This window comes from Buteo buteo, chromosome 9 (assembly GCF_964188355.1).
Source record: "Buteo buteo chromosome 9, bButBut1.hap1.1, whole genome shotgun sequence".
Taxonomy (NCBI): Eukaryota; Metazoa; Chordata; class Aves; order Accipitriformes; family Accipitridae; genus Buteo; species Buteo buteo.
Window position 1 is genome coordinate 43,238,649 of NC_134179.1, and position 25,689 is coordinate 43,264,337.

The 25,689-nt window shown below is 65.8% G+C and overlaps 2 protein-coding genes across 6 annotated transcripts; one reads left to right on the forward strand and one right to left on the reverse strand.

The window, feature by feature from the left end:
* On the reverse strand, positions 1-7,162 carry RUNDC3A (RUN domain containing 3A). Its single transcript, XM_075036324.1, has 11 exons — positions 7,045-7,162; positions 4,070-4,185; positions 3,750-3,883; positions 3,081-3,166; positions 2,863-2,952; positions 2,667-2,747; positions 2,355-2,520; positions 1,973-2,130; positions 1,383-1,520; positions 1,104-1,210; positions 1-840 (listed from the first exon to the last, which is right to left on the reverse strand). The coding sequence occupies exons 1-11, from the start codon at positions 7,149-7,151 to the stop codon at positions 698-700; spliced, it is 1,326 nt and encodes a 441-aa protein (XP_074892425.1). The 5' UTR covers positions 7,152-7,162; the 3' UTR covers positions 1-697.
* A 2,044-nt stretch (positions 7,163-9,206) lies between these two features.
* SLC4A1 (solute carrier family 4 member 1 (Diego blood group)) lies at positions 9,207-25,306 on the forward strand. 5 transcript variants are annotated; one of them, XM_075036287.1, is made up of 22 exons: positions 9,227-9,315; positions 12,633-12,724; positions 12,853-12,949; positions 14,073-14,142; positions 14,282-14,382; positions 15,637-15,710; positions 15,911-16,088; positions 16,165-16,300; positions 16,545-16,686; positions 17,372-17,447; positions 18,007-18,191; positions 18,780-18,990; positions 19,101-19,304; positions 19,529-19,677; positions 20,256-20,450; positions 21,220-21,387; positions 21,643-21,732; positions 21,848-22,014; positions 22,125-22,378; positions 22,478-22,647; positions 22,885-23,058; positions 23,720-25,306. In XM_075036287.1, the coding sequence occupies exons 2-22, from the start codon at positions 12,707-12,709 to the stop codon at positions 23,798-23,800; spliced, it is 2,940 nt and encodes a 979-aa protein (XP_074892388.1). In that variant the 5' UTR covers positions 9,227-9,315; positions 12,633-12,706; the 3' UTR covers positions 23,801-25,306. The 5 variants fall into 5 exon arrangements, with proteins under 5 accessions (XP_074892392.1, XP_074892388.1, XP_074892390.1 ...); XM_075036288.1 differs by lacking the exon at positions 12,633-12,724 and having other exon boundaries at positions 9,232-9,315; XM_075036291.1 differs by lacking the exons at positions 12,633-12,724; positions 14,073-14,142 and having other exon boundaries at positions 9,207-9,315.
* The last annotated feature ends 383 nt before the right edge of the window (positions 25,307-25,689 follow it).

Sequence of the window (25,689 nt, forward strand, 5' to 3'; positions counted from 1 at the left end):
GGGCTGAATTAAAAACCAAAATCACCCAAAACAACCCGAAACCCCGGGGGAGGGTGGGAATGGGGGCGGGGGGGGGGTTGGGGAGGTGGCTATCCCTGTCGCAGGGATGCCTCTGCAAGGAGGGACAGCTGGTCCCCAAAGGGAGGGACAGGCCAGCCCCCCCTGCAGCGCCTGGGTGCGAAGTTGGGGGGCGGGGGGCCGGGGGGGAGGCTGGGCACTAGAGGGCAGGCAAAGCCCGGGTGGGCGCCCGAGGGAAGAGCGGTGCCCCTGGGCCAAGCAGGATGGACACTGGGGCTGTGCTGGGACCTTCGTCCCCGAGGGGTTTTGGCCCTGACCCCCCCTCCCTTGCTCCCCAGCAGCGGTCATTCCCAGTGTCCCTCCATGGCACAGTTCGTTCCCCCCCCCCCCCCCCCCGTCCCCCCCATCCCCAGCTCGCATGGGTCCCAGTCTGGCATCCCCCATCCCAACGGGTCCATGTCTCCAGCCAGGGACCAGGCTGGGGGTCCGAGGCGCAGCCGAAGTGGGGTGTCAAGATGGGGAGGGGGATGCCCGTCTCCAGCTTCCCTGGCGGGTTCGGTGAGTCCCTCGTCGATCCCGGGGTGGCGAACTGGGAGGGGGGGACGGGGACGAGGTCAGTCCTCTGCCGTGACGCTGGACCGGGCGGCTGGGCCGTGGGACGGCGAGGGGGCCGGGGGTCTCAGCTGGGGCTGCGGGTCGGGCTGGCTTCGGTGCTGTCGCTCACCAGGCACTCGTTGGACTTGAGACTGGCCAGGGACTTGCAGCTGGGCAGGGAGGCCAGGGAGCCGCAGAGCCCCAGCATGGAGGGCGTGGGGTCCTTCCCTGCGGGCACAGAGCGGGACGCCGACGTCGCGGGGGGCTGCGGCCTCCTCGCACCCCAGCCCTGCCGCGGGGGGGGGGGGGGGGATGGGGATGGGGACCACCTCTCCGGGAGGGACCTGGGTGTCCTTGCACTGTTGGGACAGTATCCCCGGCATGAGGAGGGGGCTGCTGGAGAAGGGAAGGGGGGGTCCAGATGCATGGGTGCGTGTTGGGGGACATGCTGAGCCTTATGGGGCACCCTACAGTGTGTGGGGGGGTCTTACCCAAGGGGCCCCAGGGCTCGCCTTCGCGCTTGCCCTCGCCCAGGCGCTGGGAGTCGGAGCTGAGGCTGTTCTCGGCCGAGAGCTGGTCGGTGCTCATGAAGCTGTGCCTGCGGAGGGACGGCGCTGAGCCCCCCCACGCCGCTGCCCCCGGGGCCAGGACAGACCTGCCAGCCAGGGCCAGCCCTTCTCCCCATCCCCTGCCCGGGGCAGACCCCCCTCGGGGCGGGATAGGGTGCTGGGTGCAGGTCAGGGCGGCTCTGCCCCCACTGGGGGGGTTACCTCCTGTAGAGCTTGCTGTCCGAGCCACTCTCGTTGCCGTTGAGGGTCCCCAGCGAGGGCCACTGGTTCACCAGGGGTGTCACCATCTCCTTGGAGAGCTGGGCCAGCTGCGGGTTCTCGCAGGGAATCAGTCCCGTCCTGTGGCAAAGGCGGGTGCTCAGCACCCGGCACAGCCGCGAGTGCCGGGGACCTGCCGGCCGACACGGCCCACGGGACGTATGGGGCACGGGGGACCCACCACGTCCCACAGGACATACGGGACACTGGGGACCCTCCATGTCCCACAGGGCATATGGGGCACCTGGGTACGGGGGACCTGCCACCCATCACACCCCGTGGGGCGTGTGAGACACTGAGGACCCGCTGTGTCCCACAGGGCATATGGGACACCCAGGCCCTGGGAACCCACCACCCATCACACCCCACAGGGCGTATGGGGTGCCGGGGACCACCACTCACCCTGCCCCTCAGGGTCGGTGGGGCACTGAGGACCCATCACCCACCCAGAGCCCACGGGGCACCCAGGCATCAGGGACCCCCCACCCGCCGCGCCCGGCCAGCCCCGGCAGCAGCGGCATCTCCCCACTCACAGCTGCTCCTGCAGCTCCAGGATGATGCCCTCCAGCTCCCTCTTCTCCAGCTGGTTCTGCACCACCACCTCCTCCAGGCGCAGCTTCAGCCGCTTGTTCTGCGCCTCCAGGTCCTTCAGCTGCGACTCCCGCAGCCGCACCAGCTCCTCCAGGTATCCCTGCATGAGGCCACTGTCAGACCCACCGGACCCCCCCCCCCAACTACGTCCTCGGGGCCATCCAGGGTGAGAAGGAGAGGACTGGGTCACCGCAGCAGTAGGATGAAGGGCTGCGGGTACCACCGGGCTGCGGGAGCGGGGATGCGGTGGGGGAGATGATGCTCCAGGCTGGAGCATCCCAGCAGGGGTTGATACCCGGATGGCCCCATCCCAGCTCCTGGTACCTTTTGGGCATAAACGATGCGAAATTTCTGCTCCATCTTGCGCCACTTGTTGTACCAGCTGTCCTCGTCGGTGACCAGGGGCAGGTAGGGGTGTTCGGGGGAGCTGTCCTCACTCGTGCTGCTCTCCACGCTGCCCCGCTCCTCCTCCTCGCTCAGGTAGTCGTAGCTGGGGGGTATGGGGGCTCAGCGGGGACGGCACCGTGGTGGGGGGGCTGGCATGCAGGGGCAGGGGGGAGCCCAGCTGAGCCCCACCGGGGTACTAGGGGAGAGGCGGTGGGTTCCCCACCCCAGGGAGGGCACGCCGGCTCTTACCTCTGCGTGAACTTCAGGTAGGGCGTGTAGTCGATGACCACGGGCGTTTTACCGTCCATCACCTCGCCCTTCAGGCAGAAGCTGAGCGGCGGCAGGAGAAGGAGCAAGAGGATCAGGGCAGCCCCAGGGGGCTGGGGGGGGGGGGGGGGGCAGTTGGGGCAGGGTGCCCACGTCCCACCGCGCCGCCCGCCCTTACCTGAAGTCGATGGCGCTGAGCCCGATGAGCATCCCCGTGAGCACCATGGATTCATCCCGCAGCATGATGGCCCCATCATCGTAAAACCTCCTGCGGGGGAAAAAAACGTGGCTGCGTGTGCACCCACCGGCACCCCAAAACACACCGCAGCGCCCGCACACCGTTACCGCTCCCAGGCACGCGCGCGGCCACGGCCGGCCGTGCCACGGGCCGCTCACCTGGTGGTCCGCGTGTCCTGCAGGGCTGTGGAGATGTACTCGGACATGCGCTTCTCCATCAGCGCCACGCGGATCCAAGCCCGGCCCTGCAAGGCACTGCCCCGTGGGGCAGCCCTGAGGACGGGTGCCACCATCGGCTGCTCATCGGGTGCCACCCTCGGGTGCCCCCCAACCACACTCCCGCCTGCCCCCGAGGCTCTGGGCACCAGCAGGTGGGTGGTCCCCACCTGGGAGCTGCTTTCGGCCCCATTTTCCCCGCTGTGGGGACCCACAGCTCCTGTTTCTCCCCCGTGGGGTCCTATGGGGGGAGGATGGGGCGGCAGGAGGGCAGGGCAGAGGGGATGGGGGCAGAGAGGGGATGGGAACAGGGATGGGGATGGGATGAGGATGGGGTAGAGATAGAATGAGGATAGAGATAGGATGAGGATGGAGATGGGATGAGGATGGAGATGGGATGGGGATGGAGATGGGATGAGGATGGAGATGGGATGGGGATGGAGATGGGATGAGGATGGAGATGGGATGGGGATGGAGATGGGATGGGGATGGGGACAGGGATGGGTCCATGTGGCAGGGACAGGGTGAGAATGGAAATAGGGGCAGGAATAGGAATGGAGATGGGGACAGGGATAGAGAGAGGGACAGGGCTGGGGCTGGCACTTTCCTGACCTTGGCCCTGGAGGTACTGATGTTCTCCATGTTCTCGATGCTGCTGACGCAGTTGTTGGGGACCTTGCTGCAGGCCAGGCGGATGTAATCCCAAAACCCGCGCTGCCCATCCGAGCTGAACCAACTGATGGGGCCTGCGGGGACCGAGGGGGCTGCGGTCAGGGGCTGCTGTGCTGGCAAACGCCGTCCGCCCAGAAAGCCCCAAGCCAGAGCCCGGACGTGCTCTCCGGTGCCAGCACGTGCGTGCATGCATCCCCATCCACCATGCAGCACAGGGATGGGGACAGGGACACACCAGGGGCCGCCCGGGCCACCGTTACCTTTAAAGCGGTGGCTGAGGATCTGCTCGAGGATGGCGGCAAAGTTAACGAACTCCTCGGAGGAGTCGTCGATGGGCTCCGCCGTGTATTTCTCCAGCAGGGTCTTCACTGAGAACCTGGTGGGGGAGACGGGATCACCGATGGAAGGGGACAGGCACCCAGCACCCTACACCCAGCATCCAGTACCCTGCACCCAGCACCCTGCACCCAGCACACGTTAGGTTTTAGCAACACCCAGCAGGCGTTAGGTTTTAGCGACGGCGCAAATCGTTTTTGCAGACGTCGGCTTTCGAGCCCGGCAGCGGGAAGAGGGCGGCGGGCTGAGCCTCGGGTTGTGGCTCGCTGACCCCCATGTCCCCACGTCCCCAGGGAGCCCTCCAGGGCGGCCGCTGCTCCCCCCGCCGTGCGAGTGGCCAGGAAGGGCAAACAAAGGCCCCCTTCCTCCCCGGCCGTGCGCGGGCGGTGATGGCTTCCCCTTCCGCCCAGCCGCTCGTGCTCGGTGGAGAGAGATGCCGAAGACGTGAAAAACGCTGAGCCTGGCTGGACAGTGGGGGACCGGGCAGGTGTTTCCATGGGGGGGGGGATCGCCCTGTCTGTGGGTCACAGCCACACGTGGGGAGGGTGAGACTGGGGATCCCCATGACGGCAGGTGGAGGGTACCAGGTCACGGCAGTGGGGTCTGGAGGTGCCTCATGGCACGGCAGTGAGGTCTGGAGGCATCCTGGTGTCATGACAGTGGGGTCTGGAAGCGTCTTGTGCCATGGTGAGGAGCCCCAGGGGGTCCCCATGTCATGACAGCAGGATCTGGAGGTGCCCCGTGCCATGATGAGGAGATCCCAGGGGTCCCCATGTCATGACAGCAGGGTCTGGAGGTGTCCTGTGCCAAGCAAGGAGATCCAGGGGGTCCCCATGTCATGACAGCGGGGTCTGGAGGTGCCCTGTGCCACAGCAAGGAGATCCAGGGGGTCCCTATGTCATGACAGCAGGGTCTGGAGGTGTCCCGTGCCATGGCAAGGAGCCCTGGGGGTCCCCATGTCATGACAGTGGGGTCTGGAGGTGCCCTGTGCCACACCAAGGAGATCCAGGGGGTCCCCATGTCATGACAGCAGGGTCTGGAGGTGTCCTGTGCCACAGCAAGGAGATCCAGGGGGTCCCCATGTCATGACAGCGGGGTCTGGAGGTGCCCTGTGCCACAGCAAGGAGATCCAGGGGGTCCCCATGTCATGACAGCAGGGTCTGGAGGTGTCCCGTGCCACAGCAATAAGATCCAGGGGGTCCCCATGTCATGACAGCAGGGTCTGGAGGTGCCCTGTGCCACACCAAGGAGATCCAGGGGGTCCCTATGTCATGACAGCGGGGTCTGGAGGTGCCCTGTGCCAAGCAAGGAGATCCAGGGGGTCCCCATGTCATGACAGCAGGGTCTGGAGGTGCCCCGTGCCATGATGAGGAGATCCCAGGGGTCCCCATGTCATGACAGCAGGGTCTGGAGGTGCCCTGTGCCACACCAAGGAGATCTAGGGGGTCCCTATGTCATGACAGCAGGGTCTGGAGGTGTCCCGTGCCATGGCAAGGAGCCCTGGGGGTCCCCATGTCATGACAGTGGGGTCTGGAGGTGCCCTGTGCCACAGCAAGGAGATCCAGGGGGTCCCCATGTCATGACAGTGGGGTCTGGAGGTGCCCTGTGCCACAGCAAGGAGATCCAGGGGGTCCCCATGTCATGACAGTGGGGTCTGGAGGTGCCCTGTGCCACACCAAGGAGATCCAGGGCGTCCCTATGTCATGACAGCAGGGTCTGGAGGTGTCCCGTGCCATGATGAGGAGATCCCAGGGGTCCCTATGTCATGACAGCAGGGTCTGGAGGTGTCCCATGCCATGGCGAGGAGATCCCAGGGGTCCCCATGTCATGACAGTGGGGTCTGGAGGTGCCCTGTGCCATGATGAGGAGATCCCAGGGGTCCCCATGTCATGACAGCGGGGTCTGGAGATGTCCTGTGTCATGGCAAGGAACCTTGGGGGTCTCCGTATCATGACAGCGGGGTCTGGATGTGCCCTGTGCCATGGTGAGGAGCCCCAGGGGTCCCCCAGACCCCAACAGCAGGACCTGGGGGTCCCTGGCACAGTGACCCCAAACCTCGGTGCCCCCCACATGCCCCCCAGGCCAGGCTCCATCACAGCCCAGCCCAAGCAGCCCCTAACTGGGGGTCGGGGAGGGGGGGGGACACACATCACCCCATGCCCACACTGGGGACAGGAAGGACCACCAGCCCCCCCCCCCCCCCATCCCTGCCCCCCCCCTCCCCGGTCCAGCCGGGCGTCGCCATGACAACCCTCATCCTCCATCCCTGCTGCCTTCATCCCTCCATCCTCACTGCCCTGAGCGGGGGGGGGGCCCTGACGTCACTTCCTCGGCCCCCTGCCCACGGGGGGGGGGGGGAGGGGGTCTCCTTCCCCAGCCCCAGCCCCCCCCCCGACCTTCGCTACCCCCAGCCCCCTCCACCCCCCCTGCACCCCCCCCAAACACACCCCCCGGCCCTCCTGCCCCCGGCATCACCGGCACCGGGAGCCTCCATGTTGTCGTTGTGTCCCCAGCCCCCCCCCATCACCCCCCCCAGGACCCCCCCCCCCAAGCCCCACCGCCCCCACCCCACCACCCGCATCCCTGCATCCCCCCCCTCCTTCCCCGCATCCCCCATCCTCCTCCAAATCTCAATTTCCTCCCCCCCCCCCCAAAAAAAAGCGACTGCACCACCACCAAAATACCCCCCCCAGGGTGAAATCACCGGGGGGGGGTGTCGATATGACCCCCCCCTCCTCCTCTTCCCCCCCCCCCCTCCATCCTCCATCTCCTCCATCCCCAGCAGCAGTGGTCCTCTCTCTCAATCTCTCTCTCTCTCTCCCCCCCTACGCCCCCTCCCCACGCTCCCCCCCCCCCTCTATTTTCACTTGCCCCCCCCCAAGACCAGGCCAGCCCCCACCTGCAGACGGTGATGAGGTTTTTCCTCTCCACGGCGATGTTTCTGGAGGAGGCTTTCTTGGAGGAGAGCCCCAGAGCCATGGCAGCCTGCAGGCAGCTCGTTTCCATCCAGAGCTGCCTGAACCGGGGCGGGGGGGGGGGGGGGATGCCCAGCCACGGGCGATGCCCCTTCTCCCGTGGGGTGACCCCCGCTTCCCACCCACCCTCCCCCCCCCCACGCCACGGTCCCCCGCACCGCGCAGGCTTCGCTTTACCAGCAAACCCCCCCCCCCCCCCACCGCCACCAACGCCAACGGGCCGTGCGTGTCCCCCCCCCAAAGAGGGATGCGGGGCCTGGTGTTCTCCCCGCCTCCAGCCCCCCCCCCCAAAAAAAAAAAAAAAAAATCTTTTCCCTCCTGGGAAGGGAGAGGATGGGGGAATAAAGGGGGGTGGGATGAAGCTGGGGGGGGGGGGGCTTCCTCCCTACAGGGCCCAGTCCATCACCATGATGTGCCACTGGTGGGGACCCCGTGGGCAGAGATATGGGGGGGGGGGGGACACGACAGGCTCTGGCTGGACCCTAGGCAGCCCCCAGGGGAATTGGGGGGGCCCTTTGCCCCCCCCCCCCAGGGCTGAGCTCAGCTGCCCCCCTCCCTGCCGTGGGTTCTTGCTTTGGGGGGATGCTGAGCATCTCCCCTCCCCGTGGGGTCTGTGGGGTGTGTGGGACACCCCCCAAGCAGGGAGGGGGGGGTGAGGTGTGAGCCTCCGGAGGGGGGGGGGCTGTGCTGGGGAGGGAGCCCCACAATGCTCCCAGCACCCTGCTTGTGCACCGTGCCTCAGTTTCCCCATTGATGTGACAGGGTAATCGAGGGGGAGGTGAATACCACAGGCACCCACATCCCCCCCCCTCCCCAGCACCCAGATAAATCAGAGTCACCCTGAGCAGAGAGGCACCCCCCAACCACGACCTGTGGGGACACATCCCACCTCTCTGTGCCCCCCCCCGGGGTGCCCCACACCCTCCTCTGCCCCTGCAAAGGGGACCCAGCCCATAGCACCCAGTCGGGGGGCAACAGGGCACCCCAGGGGGGGGAGGGACCCCCAAAATCCACGAGGCTGCCGCAGGGAGGGGAGCCCTTGGCAGCACCCAGATAACACCGGGGGCCGTTATCAGAGCACCCAGCCCGCGGCTATCGCAAATCCTGGCCCCGCGGCCCCGCAGCAGGTGCCACCGGGTCCCCAAATTGTGGGGCAGGCCAGCAGCCCATGGCCCCCAGCCTGGACCTTCCCCCCAAACGGGGCTGGCACAGGGGGGGCACCACCATCCTGACCCCACGGCTGGGGCCGGGACGTCCCTACGGGTGTCCCCGAGCACTTGGGGGGACAAGTGTGTGTGTGCACGTGTGTGGGTGTGCACGGGCAAAGCTCACCCGCCTCACCCTCGTCCCTTTCCTTGCACCCTAGGATTTGGGGCTGGGGGCCGAGAGCCCTTTAGGAAGGTTGCAAATGGAGAGACACGCGCACGTACGTGCACGCGCGTGCATATATACGTATGCGTGCACGTGCACGCCTGCGTGCAAATACGTGCGTGCACACTTGAGCATGCACGGGCGCACGGGTGGGTGCATGCACACACACGTGCGCTCACACGTGTACACACACACACACGCACGCACCCTCCTCGCCCCGCACCGAAGCATCCATGCCCATCCCACCACCTCTCCGCAGGGCACCCCAGGGACAGCGATCCCACGGGACAGACGGAAGCCTGGCCACGTCCCCCGTCCCTGCAGGGACCCACGGGCACCTCACGCCTCCTCCCCTGGGGAAACCTCCCCAGGAACCCCCCCTCTTTTTTTTTTTTTGAAAAAATAACCCGAGAAAACCCCAACCCTACGTGAAAGAGGGGGGCAGCCAGAGGGTTCCCGGGGATTCCCCCGCAGGGAAACCCGGAGCCTCATAAATAAGATAGCGGGGGGCACCGGGAACACGACACGGCCGAGTGTCGGGGCAGGACGAGCGGCTGGGGAGGGCCATGGGGCGCGGGCAGGAGGCAGGCAGGCAGCGGGCAGGGCGCAGCCTCGACGCCGCAAGATGTTGCGCCCCGATAACCTTGTTTACGGGGGGCCCCGGGGGGGGGGAGCTGGGTGAGCCCGAAAGGGGGGGGAAGATTAGGGAGGTGAGCGTGACTCAGGGCATTTGGGCGCGCGACTCTTTCCCTGCGGGCAGCTGCAGGCAGAGCGCGGGCAGGGGCTGGCGGCGAGGGCAGGGGCGTCGCGGAGCCACCCCGGGGGTAAGGTGTGGGGTCGTGGGTGGTGGGAGCGTCTCGGGGGGTCCCTGGGTGTTGGGAGCGGGGGGGACGGTGGGGCCAGGCGGGGCTGGGGGGAGCACCCCGGGGTGCCCTCGGAGTGGGGTGGCGTCTGTAGGGATGTCAGCGGGGTGTGCCCATCCACATGGGATGTATGGGCTCCATACTGAGCCACGTTGGGTACCTGCTGCGGGAGGGATCCCGGCCACGCTGCACGGATGGTGTGGGATGTATGGGCTCCATGCTGAGCCACGTTGGGTACCTGCTGCAGGAGGGATCCCAGCAATGCTGCACGGATGGCATGGAATGTATAGGCTCCATACTGAGCCACATTGGGTACCTGCTGCAGGAGGGATCCCAGCCACGCTGCACGGATGGTGTGGGATGTATGGGCTCCATACTGAGCCACGTTGGGTACCTGCTGCAGGAGGGAGCTGAGCCACGCTGCACAGATGGCATGGAATGTATAGGCTCCATACTGAGCCACGTTGGGTACCTGCTGCAGGAGGGATCCCAGCCACGCTGCACGGATGGTGTGGGATGTATGGGCTCCATACTGAGCCACGTTGGGTACCTGCTGCAGGAGGGATCCCAGCCACGCTGCACAGATGGCATGGAATGTATAGGCTCCATACTGGGCCACATTGGGTACCTGCTGCAGGAGGGATCCCAGCCACGCTGCACAGATGGTGTGGGATGTATGGGCTCCATACTGAGCCACGTTGGGTACCTGCTGCAGGAGGGATCCCAGCAATGCTGTACGGATGGCGTGGGATGTATGGGCTCCATACTGAGCACCTGCTGTGGGAGGGAGGTCCTGCACCAAGCCACACTGCGTGGATGGTGTGAGAGGTATGGGCTCCGTGCTGAGTGTGTGCGATACGTGCTTTGGGACGTCTGGGCTCTATATGGAGCTGTGCTGGATATATGGTGTAGGAGGCAGGAGTCCAGTCCTGAGTCATGCTAGCCATGTGGCGTGGGAGGTATGGGCTCTATACTGAGCACGTTGGCTATGTGGTGCAGGAGAGATGGGCTCTATACTGTGCCCAAGGGGTGTATGGTGTAGGAGGTATGGACTCCATACCATGCATGTGATGAGGGAGGTATGGGCTCTATACTGCGCCCATGGGGTGTATGGTGCAGGAGGTATGGACTCCATACCACGCACATGATATGGGAGGTACGGGCTCTACACCGCGCACACGGGATGGGCTCTATACGGCACAGACGGCGTGGAACGTATGGGCTCCATAAGGTGCGAGGTGGCACAGGGATGGATTCGCCAGGTCCGGGTCACCCGGGCGCAGGGTGACCGGTGCCCAGCGGGTTCCCCCCCCTCCCAGCCCCTCACCCCGGCCTCGGGGCACCTCCTGGACCCCGGGGGGGGGGACGGACAACGGGAGGGGGGGGGGAGCGGGGCGGGGGCCGACCCCGCCCGGGCGTTATCAGCGGGACGCAGCCCCGCGCACCGGGCTGATGCAAGAGCCGCCGGCGGGGCTTGGGGGGGGGGTGTTGGGGTTCGGGGGCGGGGGGGGGACGGGACGGGACCGGGGGCCGCTGGCGCTGCGGGGCCAGGCGGGGCAGGAAGGAGGAGGCCGGGTCCGGAGCCGGCCGCCGTTCCCGTGGCCCCGCCGAGGTTCCCGAACCCCACCGGGGGGGGGGGGGGTCCCGTAGCCCCCAGCGGGGGTCTCCGTGCCCCCACCCCGGCTGCCGGCCGGGAGCGAGCTCCTGCATCACCCTGGTGAGATCTGAGGAGGGGGGGGGGGGGGGGGGAGCTGGTGTCCCCCCCCAAAGACCCCCTGACCTCGCAGCAAACCCCCCCCCTCCTCCCCATGAGCCCCCCCGCCGTGTTTGTGGGGGGTCCCTGGGCTGGGGCGGGGGGGGGGGGGGGGCAGCCGGGGTTCTCATCCCCCCAATCTAGGGGGGATCCCCCCGGGGGGGTGTGTGTGCTGGGGCAGAGGGGGGCTGAGGATCTCGGGGCAGGACCCCCCCCCCCCAAAGGAGGCTCCGGGCTGGGGGGGGGGAGGTGTGGGGGTCATGGGGGGTTATGGGGGGACTCGAACTCGTGGATCCCCCCGGGGGTGCCCGGGGGGGGGCGGAGTGCGGGGGCAGGGCGCCCCCTGGCGGTTGTCCCCCGCCACAGCCCCGGGGCAGCTGCGGGGGGGGGGGACCGGGGGGGGCAGCCCTGGGTGGGTGGGGGGTGTCACGGTGGGGTGCAGAAAGGGAGGGGGGGGGTGTGCAGGCACAGGTTGCACCTTCCCACCTCCAGGCACCCACCTGCTGCTCAGGGGGGGCTGCGGGGGTTTTGGGTGCTGAGCGGAGGGGGGTGGGTGGGAGGGGGCAGCAGGGGTTTTGGGTGCTGGGGGGGGGGGGGCAGCAGGACCCCCCTAACCCCCTGCTGCTCACCCTGGGGCGCTTGTGCCATCCTGCTTTGGGGTGGTGCCGCGAGCCCAGCTGTGCCTCAGTTTCCCCTTTCTCACCCCAGTGCTCTGCCAGAGGCTGCGGGGGGGGTTTGCTCGGGGTCCCAGGTACTGCTGTGTGGGACCCTAGTCCCTGTGCGTGAGTCTATATGGGACCCCACCTATGTGCGTGGCTCTATATGGGACCCCAGCCTCTGTGCATGGGTCTATATGGGACCCCAGTCCCTATGTGTGGGTCTATATGGGACCCCAGTCCCTATGCGTGGGTCTATATGGGACCCCACCTATGTGTGTGGGTCTATATGGGACCCCAGCCTCTGTGCATGGGTCTATATGGGACCCCAGTCCCTATGTGTGGGTCTATATGGGACCCCAGTCCCTATGCGTGGGTCTATATGGGACCCCACCTATGTGCGTGGGTCTATATGGGACCCCAGTCCCTGTGCGTGGGTCTATATGGGACCCCAGCCACACATGAGAGGTCGTGTGGGACCCAGCCCGTGTATGCGGGTCCACAGGGGACCTGACCCCCAGGCGCAGGACACGGCAGGACCAACCGGCACGTGCGGGCACGGGTGGGCCAGGGCGGGATGCCACGTCCCTGGTGGGAAGCTGCGGGGGCTCTGCCATCGCCTGACGTCGGTTCCCACCCCAGACGGCGGCAGGGCAGGGCACCGCTTCCCCGGGGGACCCCCGGCCCCGGGACCTCCTGGCCCGCGGGGAGCGGGTTACGCAGGCGGGGGCTGCGGGAACGGCCCCGGCGTCCGGCTTCAGCCCCATCCCAGGGGACAAATCCCACATCCCGGGGGGCACCGAGTACCGCCCCGGCCTCTCCTAACGGATTTTCTCTCCCTTTCCCCTGCGCTCGCCCTGATGCCGCAGAGGGCCGGGTTATGGTGCTGCCGGGCTGATTGCTGGGACGCAGCGAGGCGGTGGTGGGGGTCGAGCCCGGAGCCATGGAGGGGCCCGGTCAGGTAGGGAGACCCGGCCCCAAGCCCTGGCTCTACCGCTGCGCCCCGGCTGGCTCCCACCCCCGGCACGGCCCCGGCGAGGCGCTGGGGGTGCTGGTCCCCACTGAACCCCCTTCTCTCTGTCCCCGCAGGAGGCCTACGAGGAGAGGATGAGGAGGACCCTGGACCCCGAGGGCTACGAGGACCCCGGCATAAAGGACTCCCGCCTATCGCTGGGGGAGATGAGCAGTGAGTGGCTCCCTTGGGTGCTGGGGGACGCTGGGCACGCGTGGGCACCGGCGTTGCATGGGGAATGGCGTGGCACGGGCACCAGTGTCGTACGGGCGCCGGCGTTGCAGAGGTGACGGCGTTGCGTGGGCGATGGCATTGCGGGGGCGATGGCACCGGCGTTGCACGGGAACCGGCACCGGCTGGGTGCCAGCGTTGCAGGGGCACCGGTGGTTTAAGGTTGCATGTTGCATGGGTGCCAGAGTTTCAGGGGTGCCAGCTATGCATGGGTACTAGCATGGCACAGGCGTGTTGCATGGGCGCCAGCGTTGCATGGGCACCAGTGTCGCATGGGTGCCAGCGTTGTATAGGTGCCAGCATTGCATGGGCACCAGCGTCGCATGGGTGCCGGCGTTGTATAGGTGCCAGCGTTGCATGGGCACCCGTGTTGCGTCAGCACCATATTACATGGGTGCCAGCGTGGCGCAGATGTGTTGCACGGGCACCAGCGCTGCGCAGACGCGTTGCATGGGCGCCAGCGTTGCATGGGCGCCAGCGTTGCATGGGTGCCAGCATTGCATGGGCACCCGTGTTGCATCAACACCATATTACATGGGTGCCAGCGTGGCGCAGATGTGTTGCATGGGTGCCAGCGTTGCATGGGCGCCAGCGTTGCATGGGCACCAGAGTTGCATGGGTGCCAGCATTGCATGGGTGCCAGCGTTGCACGGGTGCCAGCGTTGCACAGGCAGCAGGGCTCGCTCGGAGCCCCGGGGAGGTCAGGCAGGGACACGCAGCCCTCGGGATCGCATCTCCCAAAGGCAGCGACACCCTTTGCCAAAGCCCTGGAGCCGGCGAGGTGCCACCTCCAGCGCAAGGGCTATGGGTGCCCGAGACAGGGCCGAGCTTGGGGACACCCAGGGTCCTCGAGGCCATGACTGAGAGTCCCCGGGGAGGGAGGTGAGGGGAGTTTGGGGGGTTCTGCATGCCCCAGAGCATCTCCTCGCCCAAAGCTCGGTTGATTTGAAGCTGCCACCCCGAGGGGTTGCTTGGGCTGTGCCGGCTCCCGGCCTCCAGCCCCTCGGGTCCCCGTTTGGGGTGACGCATGTCGGGGGGGGGTAACGCTGCCGCCTGTTCTGCGCAGGGGCCAGCGCCGGCACCGGGTCCCCCTTGCACGCGTGGAGGGCCAGAGCCGAGGAGCTGACGCCCCTGCGGTGAGTCCCCCAAATCGGGCAAGGGGCCGGACACCGCCCCGGCTGGCGTCGGCAAGGGGAGGCTGGCGGCACCCATGGGTGCCCGGCGCTGACCCCCGACCCCCCCCCCCCCCCCGTCCTGGCGGTGTGTGTTTTGCAGCCGGTATTTGCCCAGCCGCCGGGGATGCTATGACGTGGATGGGAGGAGGCGCGCGGCCGGGGCCCCCCCGGGACAGGCGAGGCGCCGTGGCGGAGGGCAGCGTGAGTGACCGTGGGGGCACCGGGGGACGAAGCCCAGCCCCGGCATCCCCCCCCCCCCCCCAATCCCCAACCCAGCCCTCCGTCGCGCCACCCGCTCCGGCTTTGCCACCCCCGTCCCCACCCTTCGCGGGGGTGACCGTCACCCGGGCGTCGGGGCACGCCGCGGGGTGACCGCTGCCGCTTGTCCGTAATCGCCCGCTGATTGAGGATAAATAAAGTCTTTGTTTGGGGTGAGGACAAGAACCACTTGGGGCTGAACGCCGGCTGGCGCCGGGCGGCTTGGCGGCGGTGGCAGCGGGCCGCGACGAGGACGGGCTCGTGCCCACGTGCCACGGCCAACGCTGTCGGGGACACTGGGGAGGGGGGGGGACACGCACGCGCCCCATCCCTGCTCGCGTGGGCACAGCATCCTTCAGCCGGCAGAGCGGGATGCGGCTCTTAGGGCATCACCCCGCCGGGTGACCTGGCTGGGGGGCGGCGAGGGGACCGCGGTGGTCCCCAGTTGGGGGAGAAGGGGACGGGGTGAGCCTGTCCCCGGCACTGGGGCGGCCACGGGCGAGCAGGACCCGCGCTGGTGTTTACTGTCAGCAAAGGCAAAGTGCTCCGGGATTTACGGTGCACACAGGGCGGCTGTGGGGCGTGGGGCTCGGCCCCCGCTTTATAGGGCTGGAGCCTTGCGAGGCCATGGGGAGCGCAGGGGGGGTCGTAGGTAGGTGGGGGACGGGGACACCTCGAGCTCCTGGGGTCTGGCTGGCCGGGGATGTGCTGTCCCCGTCCCAGTCCAAGGGGCAGCGCTCAGCGCTGGGGTCGGGGTTGTGCCGGTGGCAGGGTGGTGGGACAGAGCGTGGCCACGAGCTCTGCCCGCATCCCGGCGCCGGTGATGTCCCCAGACTGTCACCTTGCCCCAGGAGCTGGGCTGCAGGGATTCGAGGGGCTGGAGGTGGGCACCGGCAGGGTGGGGGGTGATGGAGGGACACATCCAGCAAGCCCTAACTGGTTGAAGGATGGGGGTTATAGGGGTGGGGATGCATCCAGCAAACCCCAGCTGGGTCTGGGATGGGGCAATGGAGGGGGGGGACACATCCAGCGAGGCCCAGCTGGGTCTGGGGTGGGGGTGATGGGGCAGGAGACACGTCCAGGCAACCCCAACCGGGTCTGGGATGGGAGTGATGAGGGGGAGACGTCTCCAACAGACCCCAGGGGGGTCCGGGCCAGGGCAGGGACCAGCTAATTCATCGGTGGCTCCGCTCACAGCTCCATCGGTGACCGATGTGGACCTGGAGGCAGGGGGGAGCACGAGGCCTGTGTCCCAGCGAGAGACCCATGAGGTGGGTGCTGCCCTGGGGACCCCCATTCCTTCCCCATTCCCGGGGGTGGGTGGACTGTGGCCATCTGGGGACCAACCTCGCACCAAGCCCCGGGGACACCAGGGCACGGGGAGATGCTGACACGGGAGCTGCAGCTCTGGGTCTCCTGGGGGGTCCGCGGTGCGGCCAGGGGGGACCCTGACCCCCGGCTTCGGCTGCAGGGCTACGTGGAGCTGCACGAGCTGGTCATGGACAACAGAAAGGAGCTGTACTGGATGGAGGCCAGCCACTGGCTCAAACTGGAGGAAGACTTCAAGGACGCCGGGCACTGGGGTCAGCCCCATCTCTCCTTCCTGACCTACCGCAGCCTCCTGGATATCCGACGGGCTTTGCCCAAAGGTGGGGACACCGGCTGGGGCCGGGATGGTGGCAGGGACCCCGCGCCAGCCGGCCGGTGACGGTGCTATCCCCGTAGGCGCCGTGCTCTTCAACGTGGCGGCCACCTCGCTGCCGGCCATCGTCCACATCCTCATCGACCAGATGATCTACGAGGGGCAGATCAAGCCGCAGGACCGGGATGACATCCTGAGGACGCTGCTGCTGGAGCACAAGTACGGCTGGGGGCGATGGCCCCAGCGGGGGGGGACCCCCAGTGTCCAGGCTGGATCCGGCCCCAGCGAGTCCCGCTGGAGCCTGGCACGGGGTGGAAAAGCCCCTCCGTGGTTTGGCTTTGCCTCCCAGCCCAGTTTGGGGGTCCCCGCAATACCCCCAGAGCTGGGGCTGTCTTATGGGGTTTTGGGGGGGGGGTGTCAAGTGGCACCGGCCCATCTGATGCCACCTTTGCTGCTGCTCTAGACACCCCAGCGAGGCCAAGCAGTTTGGGACCCCGTCGCCGGCGCAGCTGCAGCGCTCGGGCACGGGCCAGGCAGAGACGGAGCAGCCGCTGCTGCGGGAGCAGCAGCCCCTGGAGATGCGCGGGCTGGCCGGGGCCGAGCAGGCGAGCAGGGACAGGGCTGGGGTGGGGGGTGATGGGGGGCCGGGGGGGAGCAGGGGGGCATTGGGGTGCAGAGTCGGGGGTGCCAGGTCTGGCCAGGGTGTGGGGAGGGCTGCTGGGAGATGCGTACGAGGTGTAGGTGAACGCACGCACCTTCGCGCACGCGCGTGCACGCACCGGGCCGTTGCACGCCAAGCGGTGTGCGGGCTCTCGCGGGGACCCCCGCGCTGCGCGTCCCCTGGGGAGCGCACCCACTCACTGACGCACGCTTGTGCACACTTGCACGCCTATCCACACGCACGCACACAGGCACGAGCATGCACGAGCGCACGGGCACAAACACCTCCCCAAACTCCCACGCACACCGCCTTCTCTCGCCCTCACACACATGTGCGCGCACACGCGTGCGCACGCTTGTGCAGGCATACGCGCGCGCATGCACGCGCATGCCTTCACGCTCGCAGGGGCACGCGCGCACACGGGGGCACGCGCATGCACGTACATGTGCACGCAGGGGAGGTGTTGCCGTGGGATGGTGCAGAGGTGGTAGCGAGGGAGCCGGGCTTTCGGGGGACAGAGGGGACACGCAGGGGATGGCGGGGGGACATGCAGGGGATGGAGGGGGAGACGCAGGGGACAGCCACCAAGGATGGCTGGCTGATTCCTGCTATTTGTCCGCCTGCAACAGAGCCCGAGCGGGGCCACTAGACCCCAGCTCCCTGAGAAGGTCCCCAAAGATGCCGAGGCCACGCTGGTCCTCGTGGGTGAGTGGTCAGCGGGGAGGTGGGTGCAGGGTCAGGGTGGTGGGTGGGGGGTCAGGACGGTGGGTGCGGGGCCGGGCTGTGCAGGGGGAGCTTTGGCGTCTGCCCGTCGCTGCCTGCTCGCTCACTCGCTGCATTTCTTGTGCTTTTTCGACTCTCCCCGTCTTCAGCCTTCGCCGCTGCCTGCTGCTGCTCAGTGCTGCTCTCTGGGCCCCGTGTCTCCATGTCCCTTGTCCTCATGTCCCATTTCCCCACTCCCCTGTGCCCCCATGTTCTCCTGTCTATATGTCCCCACGCCCCGATGTCCCTGTGCTCCCATGCCCACCTATCCCTGTGTCCCCGTGTCTGTGTGTCCCTGTGCCTCAGTGTCCTCATGTCTTTGTGCCCCTATCCTATTCCCTTTGTCCCCCCATGCCTCTGTGTCACCTTGTGTCCATATCCCGATGTCCCCATGTTTCGATGTCCCCACGTCTCCGTGCTCCTGTGTCCCCACGTCCCTGTGCCCCGTGTCCCTGTGCCCGGCCCCCCCCATGACCCCCATCCCATCCCATCCTCCCCCCAGGCTGCGCAGCCTTCCTGGAGCAGCCGACGCTGGCCTTCATGCGCCTGAAGAACGCGGTGACACTGGACACTGTCCTCAACGTGTCCCTACCCGTCCGCTTCCTCTTCGTGGTCCTGGGCCCCGACAGCCCCCACATCAGCTACCACGAGATCGGCCGCACCATCGCCACCATGATGTCCGAGAGGGTACGGCTCACCCGCCATGGCCACCAGCGCTGCCGTCCAGGGTGCCAGCCCCCCTGAGCACCCCAAAGCCCCCAGCCCTGGGGCTGCACCCTCTAACAGGGCTCGTCCCACTGTGCCCTGTCCCTCTCTGTGCCCGTGACCCTGCGTCCCCATGCCACTATGTCCCCTTGTCCCCATGCACCTGTGTCCTCATCCTTCTGGGTCTCCATGTCCTCCTGCACCCCTGTCCCCATCTCCACATGCACCCCTGTCCCTATGTCCATATGCATCCCTGTCCCCACCCTTCTGTGTCCCTATGGCCCCATGCTCCCATGTCCCTGAGGTCAAATGTCCCCATGTGTCCAAGCAACCATGTCCTCATGCTCCTGGGGTCCCAAGTCCCTCACGTCCCCCCTTATCCCCCTGTCCCCAAGCCCCTGTGTCCCCATGCCCCTGCTCATCCTCATGCCCCCACGTCCACATGCTATCGTGTCCCCATGTCCCCATGATGCCCCATCCCCGTGGGGATGCTCAGGGGCCGGGTGGGTGCCCAGCAGCACCTAAGGGTGCCGGAGATGGCTGAGCGCCCGTCCCCGGGCCACCCCGCAGGTCTTTCGCCGGGATGCCTACCTGGCCGAGAGTCGCCAGGAGCTGCTGAAGGGGGTGGACGATTTCCTGGAGGCCAGCATCGTCCTGCCGCCCACCGACACCATTAACGAGCAGCTCCTCCGCAGCCTGGTGCCACTGCAGCACGAGCTGCTCCGCCGCCGCTACCAGCCCCCCGAGCAGGCGCCGGCCAAGGACTTCCTAAAAGACCTGAGTACGGCGAGGACCACCCCAGCCCCCCTGGGATCCCCCGTCCCCGTGGTTGGCGGGACCCCCCTCCCTTGCAGGTGGGGTCCCCCCATGGCCGCCTGCTTGTGTCCCCAGAGCTGGAAGAACCGGCGCCGGAGGACGACGACCCCCTGCGCAGGACGGGGAGACCTTTTGGGGGGCTGGTGCGGGACATCCGCCGGCGGTACCCCAAATACCTCAGCGACATCAAGGACGCCTTGAGCCCCCAGTGTCTGGCCGCCATCATCTTCATCTACTTTGCGGCGCTGTCACCTGCTATCACCTTTGGAGGCTTGCTGAGTAATGGGGGGGACAGGCTGGGGACGCGCCAGGGGATGGGGACGTCCCCCAGTTGGGCACGGGGTTGGGGGAGCGGGGGTGCCACCGCCTGCAGCACCATCCCCTGGGGATTCCCCTGCGGGCTGGGGGTATTGCACCCCCTAATCCCCGTGCTGATGAGTGTGGGATGGGGGGACACAGCGCTGTCCCCCACCCCGGCACTCACCAGCTCTGCCCCCCTCCAGGTGAGAAGACCAACGGCATGATGGGGGTGTCGGAGCTGCTCCTCTCCACCTGCGTGCAGTGCGTCCTCTTCAGCATCCTCAGTGCCCAGCCCCTGCTCGTCGTCGGCTTCTCAGGGCCCCTCCTCGTCTTTGAGGAAGCCTTCTACTCGGTGGGTGCCCCCCTGCGCCCCTGGGTGCCCCCCACCCACCCACCAGTGGTCCCCACAGCGGGCTCGTGGTGTGCCCACCAGCCCTGGCAGAAGCACAGGGTGCTGCCGTGAGGGGATGCCATGCGGGTGATGGCACGTGGGTGATGCTGCATGAGTGATGCTGCATGGGTGATGGCACATGGGTGATGCTGCATGGGTGATGCTGCATGGGTGATGGCACATGGGTGATGCTGCATGGGTGATGCCATGTGGGTGATGGCACATGGGTGCTATCACACAGGTAGAGCCATCCAGAGGATGGCACAGGGGTGATGCGAGGTGCACGATGCCATGTGGGTGATGCCAAATAGCTGACGCCACCTGCGTGATGCCAGGCGGGTGCTGCCATTGGGGTGCTGCCAGGCGGGTGATCCCACAGGGGTCCTGCCGCACCGGGGTACCACGATCCCCATCCTGGCACCCCTCAGCCCCTGGGCAGGAGACGCAGGGCCACCGTGGGACCCTGGGGTCCAGCCCCCCTGGGTGCCCATGTCGGGAGCTCCGGGGGGCTGACAGAGCTGTGCCCTCTGGTTCCCCAGTTCTGCAATAGCTATGGCATGGAGTACATCGTGGGCCGGGTCTGGATCGGCTTCTGGCTGATCCTGCTGGTGCTGGTGGTGGTGGCCTGCGAGGGCAGCTTCCTGGTGCGCTACCTGTCCCGCTACACCCAGGAGATCTTCTCCTTCCTCATCTCCCTCATCTTCATCTACGAGACCTTCTACAAGCTCGTCACGGTGAGGGGCACAGGGGTCCCGCGGTGGGAAAGAGGTGGGGGGCTGCGAATTGTAGTCGTCACCCGGGTTTCCATAGAAACGGGGGGAGCTGGGTGAGGGATGCGGGTGAGGGATGCGGGTGAGGGATGGAGCCCATCTCTCAGCATTTTCTCCCTCTTCCCAGGTGTTTCCCAGCTCGTGCTTCTCTCCGCAGGGGGAATTTTGGGGCAGGGAGGTGAAGCCCAGGCAGATGTCCCACCTGGGCTGCAGCAAACGCGGTCCTTGCCCAGGAACTGCCCAGAGAGCCCTGATTTCTTCCCCCATCCCCTGGCTCAGACCCTTCCCAGCTGGCTGGTAGCAATGGGACAGTGTCACCCTGTGCACTGAGTGCCCACAGGGACACCTCTGGTGCTGGAGAGGTGACAGGCAGGACACACGCCCCATCACACCCTGGCCCCCCGTCACACCGAGGTGCCCCCCTCTACAGGTTCGGCACAGCCCGAAACACCCTGGGTGACGCATGGTCCGCAGCAGGGCCGTGCTCGTCCATCCCCACCGTGCCACCCAGCCCCTGCTCCGGCCCCATTTCCGAAGGAGCGTGGAGAAAACCAAGCCTAAAAATAACTCCCTGCTCACCGTGTGCCAAGCTCCCAGCCTCACCGGTTGTCCTGGCACGCACCCACACACCCACGGGGCTCCCAGCACGGCAGGAGGAGTTCAGGGGGATCCCCCATCCCCACCCGCTAGCGGGGATCCCATCCTCCCTGACCCTCTCCCTTTTCCTCCACAGATCTTCAAGAATCACCCGCTACAGCGGTTTTACGACACGACGGACGTAGTTAACCCCAAGGTGCCAGAGCCCAACACGGCGCTGCTGTCCCTCGTCCTCATGGCCGGCACCTTCTTCCTGGCCTTCTTCCTCCGCAAGTTCAAGAATAGCACTTTCCTGCCTGGCAGGGTGAGGACGGGGAGGAGAACAGTGGTGTCCCCATCGTCCCCCCCCACACTGGACCCAGGGACAGCGCTGGGGGCAAAATGGGGGCTCGGCGGGTGCAGTTTCCTGAAAGGGGCTGGCTGAGACCGTGCAAACTCATTGCATGCTCCTGCAGAGGTCTTTGCTAGAGCTCGCTGCCGGCGGGGACACGGCAGGCGGGGATCCCCTCGGCTGGGTGGGGACACAGGCGGGTTTAACGGGATCACGGTGTCCCCCCAGGTCCGGCGCTTGATCGGGGACTTTGGGGTGCCCATTTCCATCTTCATCATGGCGCTGGTCGACTTCTTCATCAAGGACACGTACACGCAGGTCAGGGAGCAGCGGGAGGGCAGGGCTGCGGGAAGACGGGTGTCCCCAACAAGGGGACGGGGAGCCGGGTGCCCCATCCCCGTCCCCTCACTCCCCCATCTCTGCTCCCGTCCAGAAACTGAATGTCCCCAAAGGGTTGGAGGTCACCAACTCGTCCGCCCGGGGCTGGTTTATCAACCCCATGGGGAAGGACAACAGCTTCCCCATCTGGATGATGTTCGCCTCCGTGGTGCCCGCCCTCCTGGTCTTCATCCTCATCTTCCTCGAGACACAGATCACCACGTGAGGACCGGAGGGATACAGGGAGGGAAGGGAGGACTGCGGGGTGCCTGGCAGGACAGGGATGGAAAGGGACTTCCCACCATTGACTCTTCCCTCTCGGTCCCCGGCAGCCTCATCGTCAGCAAGCCCGAGAGGAAACTGGTGAAAGGCTCCGGTTTCCACCTGGACCTGCTGCTGATCGTGGCCATGGGGGGGGTGGCCGCCCTCTTCGGCATGCCCTGGCTCAGCGCCACCACCGTCCGCACCATCACCCACGCCAACGCCCTCACCGTCATGAGCAAGACCTCCGCTCCTGGCGAGAAGTCCCAGATCTTGGAGGTCAAGGAGCAACGCGTGAGCGGCTTCTTTGTGGCCTTACTCATCGGTGAGCTGGGGACGTGCCCCCCACACACACACCCCAGCCCGGGCAGCGAGGGCTGCGTGCCCCCAACAGCTCTCCCTGACGTCTCCCCCTCCGCCGCAGGCATCTCCATCCTCATGGAGCCCATCCTAAAGTACATCCCGCTGGCCGTGCTCTTCGGCATCTTCCTCTACATGGGCGTCACCTCCCTCTTTGGCATCCAGCTCTTTGATCGCATCCTGCTCTTGCTGATGCCACCCAAGTACCACCCCAGAGAGCCCTACGTCACCCGGGTGAGTGAGCCCTGTGTCGCCCGGCCGGGTGGCCGTGGGCTTGGGGGGTGTCCTGGGCTGCGGGACCCCACGGTGCTGCCTGCAGTTGCTTGGGGCTCCCCCAAAGAGCCTCCTCCTTCGGTGTTGGCCTTCGCTGGGCTCTTCAGGCCGCTGGTCCTGCCCAGTACTCAGCACCCTTGGAAGGGTGCGGGGTGCTGGACCCACCACCCTGACCCCGCTGGGCTCCTCGTCCTGCAGGTGAAGACTTGGCGGATGCACCTCTTCACCTTCACCCAGATCATCGTCCTCGTGCTGCTGTGGGTGGTGAAGTCCACCCCGGCCTCGCTGGCGCTGCCCTTCGTCCTCATCCTCACTGTGCCCCTGCGGCGCTTACTGCTGCCCAGGATCTTCCAGGACATCGAGCTCAAATGCGTACGTAGCCCTGGTGTGGGCTGGGAGCCCTTGCGGTGCTGTCCCCGTCCCTGTGCCCATCCCTGTCCCCATCCTCATCCTCATCCCCATCCCTATCCCTGTCTCCATCCCTATCCCTGTCTCCATCCCTGTCCCCACCCTCATCCTCATCCCCGTCCCTATCCCTGTCTCCATCCTTGTTCCCATCCCTATCACTGTCCCCACCCTCATCCCTGTCCCTGCCTGTGTCCCCATCCTCATCCCCATCTGTATCCCCATCCTCATCCCCATCTGCATCCCCATCCTCATCCTCATCTGTGTCCCCATCCCTATCCCTGTCTCCATCCTTGTTCCCATCCCTATTGCTGTCCCCACCCTCATCCCTGTCCCTGCCTGTATCCCCATCCTCATCCCCATCTGTGTCCCCATCCCTATCCCTGTCTCCACCCTTGTTCCCATCCCTGTTGCTGTCCCCAGCCTCATCCCTGCCCCTATTCCCATAGCCATCCCAGCCCCTATCTCTGTCTCCATCCCTGTCCCTGTCCCTGTCCTCAATCCTGTCCCCATTCCTGACCCCTCCCCACACCCACCCTGTCCCCATCCTATCTCTCCCCGTCCCTGTCCCTGTCCCTGTCCCCGTCCCAGTCCCCATCCCACCTAACACCCTCTCCCATCCCTCCAGCTGGACGCGGACGATGCCGTGGTGACCTTCGAAGAGGTGGCGGGCACGGATGTGTACAACGAGGTGCAGATGCCCAGCTAAGGGCTCACTGCCACCCGCCCCCCCCGGATGGCCCAGCACCCCCCTGGTCTCCCCCCACCTGCTCATAGCTCCACTGCTGCCATCCCGGGGCTGCTGGGTGACAGAGAACTTGGGGACACGGCCCCGGTCCCCACCCTGTGAATGGAGACTTTTTTTTTTTTTTTTTTTTTTACCCTTTTTTTCCCTTTTTTAAAAATATTTTGGACGGTGTGGTCTCACCCGCACCTTGCTACCCGCTGGGGAAGAGGCTGCCTGGGTTGGGGGGGGATGGCCTATGTCCCATGTCACTGTCCTGTCCCCAAGGCCACCCTGGGGCTGTGACCAGACACGGGAAGGAGCTGGAGGAAGACTCCCGAGCTCGGAGACAGGAGGAAGGCAGGGACGGGGTGACATGGTGGGGATGGAGATGCAGCAGGATGGGGTCCCCCCCATTCCCCCCAGCCCTGCTGCCTCCCCCGGGGAGTCCCCCCTGCCCAGCCCCTCTTCCCCAAACGAACTTTCAGTGCTAACGAGCATGAGCTGGGACAGACCCTTCACCCCACGGAGCCCTTTTCCCCATCGTTTTGCTCCGGCGAGAGCAACCCGGCGGCTCCGCTGCGCTCATGGCCGCTCACAGCATCTCCCAGGGTCAGGTTGTAAATAGTCTAGCGAGGGGATTTATATATTTGCAATGAAGATAATCATGGTAAAAACACCCCCCCCCAAAAAATTATGCTGACGCTTCCGCAGGTAGGATTCACGTAGAACCAAACAAAAATCCAAAAAAAGGTCAGAAAAGTGCCTTAAAAAAGAAAAAAAATGAGGGGGAAAAAAAAAAAAAGCAGCTGCAAGGAGTGATCTGTATATTTGATGCTAGCGATTGAGGGAGTCTGTAATTTATTTCTAAAGGCTGATTGTGCTCCTGCCCACGGTGGGGGCCGTGTGCGTGTGTGTGTATATACTAGAGAGAAACTATATAAAAATTTACAATTTTCTAGAAAGGCTTATTTTAAAGGATCCTGGTCAGGGCCTAAACTCTACGGACCAGTCTGGCAGCATCATTTAACTGATGAATTAGTGTTAGTATAATTCTTTATTTTTTTAGCATTTCAGTTAAATCCGTGTAGTTTTTCCTTGATTTTTCCCTTGCTTGCTGACCGCGTCTTGCCCCGTCTCCGTCGGGATTGCTCCCAAACTGGCCGAGCATCCTCCTGCTTCTGCCGGGGCTGATCCTGTCCTGGTCAGACCCAAGGGCTGGATCCAGCCAGGGTGCAGCACACCCGATCAGGCTGCGAATTTGCTCCTTTTTGCATAAACCGGAGCAGGGGAGGCCCCAAAATCAGCATGGAGGATGGCGGAGGGGGGGCAGCCGTGCCCAGGGCTGTGCTGCCTCATGTTTGGGTTGGTTTAGTTTTATTAATTATGTGTCCGAAATAAACAATGTTGCGAGCTTTGGTTTTTTTTTTCCTTCCCTTCCCCGCCCACCTCTTTAATAAAGGCTTTAATAAATAAATAAATAAAATCAGAGAGGAAGTGGGGTTTTTCTTTCTGGTTGGGCATTTGCTGGGGGGGTGTGTGTCACCTTATTTAATTGCCTCCCCCCTCCCCAAAAGAGCAGCAGCATCCCTTGGAGGTGTCTGTCCCTGCTACCCCAAGATACTCAGTGTAGCTGTACCAAGATACTTGCCATGGCGTCCCGGGATGCTCGCTGCATCCTGGGGTGCTCGCTGCAGCCATCCTGGGATGCTCCCCATAATCATCCTTGGATGCTCCCAGCGGCCATCCCGGGATGCTCCCCATAGTCATCCCGGGATGCTCACTGTGGCCATCCTAGGATGCTCCCCATAATCATCCTTGGATGCTCCCAGCGGCCATCCTGGGATGCTCCCCATAGTCATCCCAGGATGCTC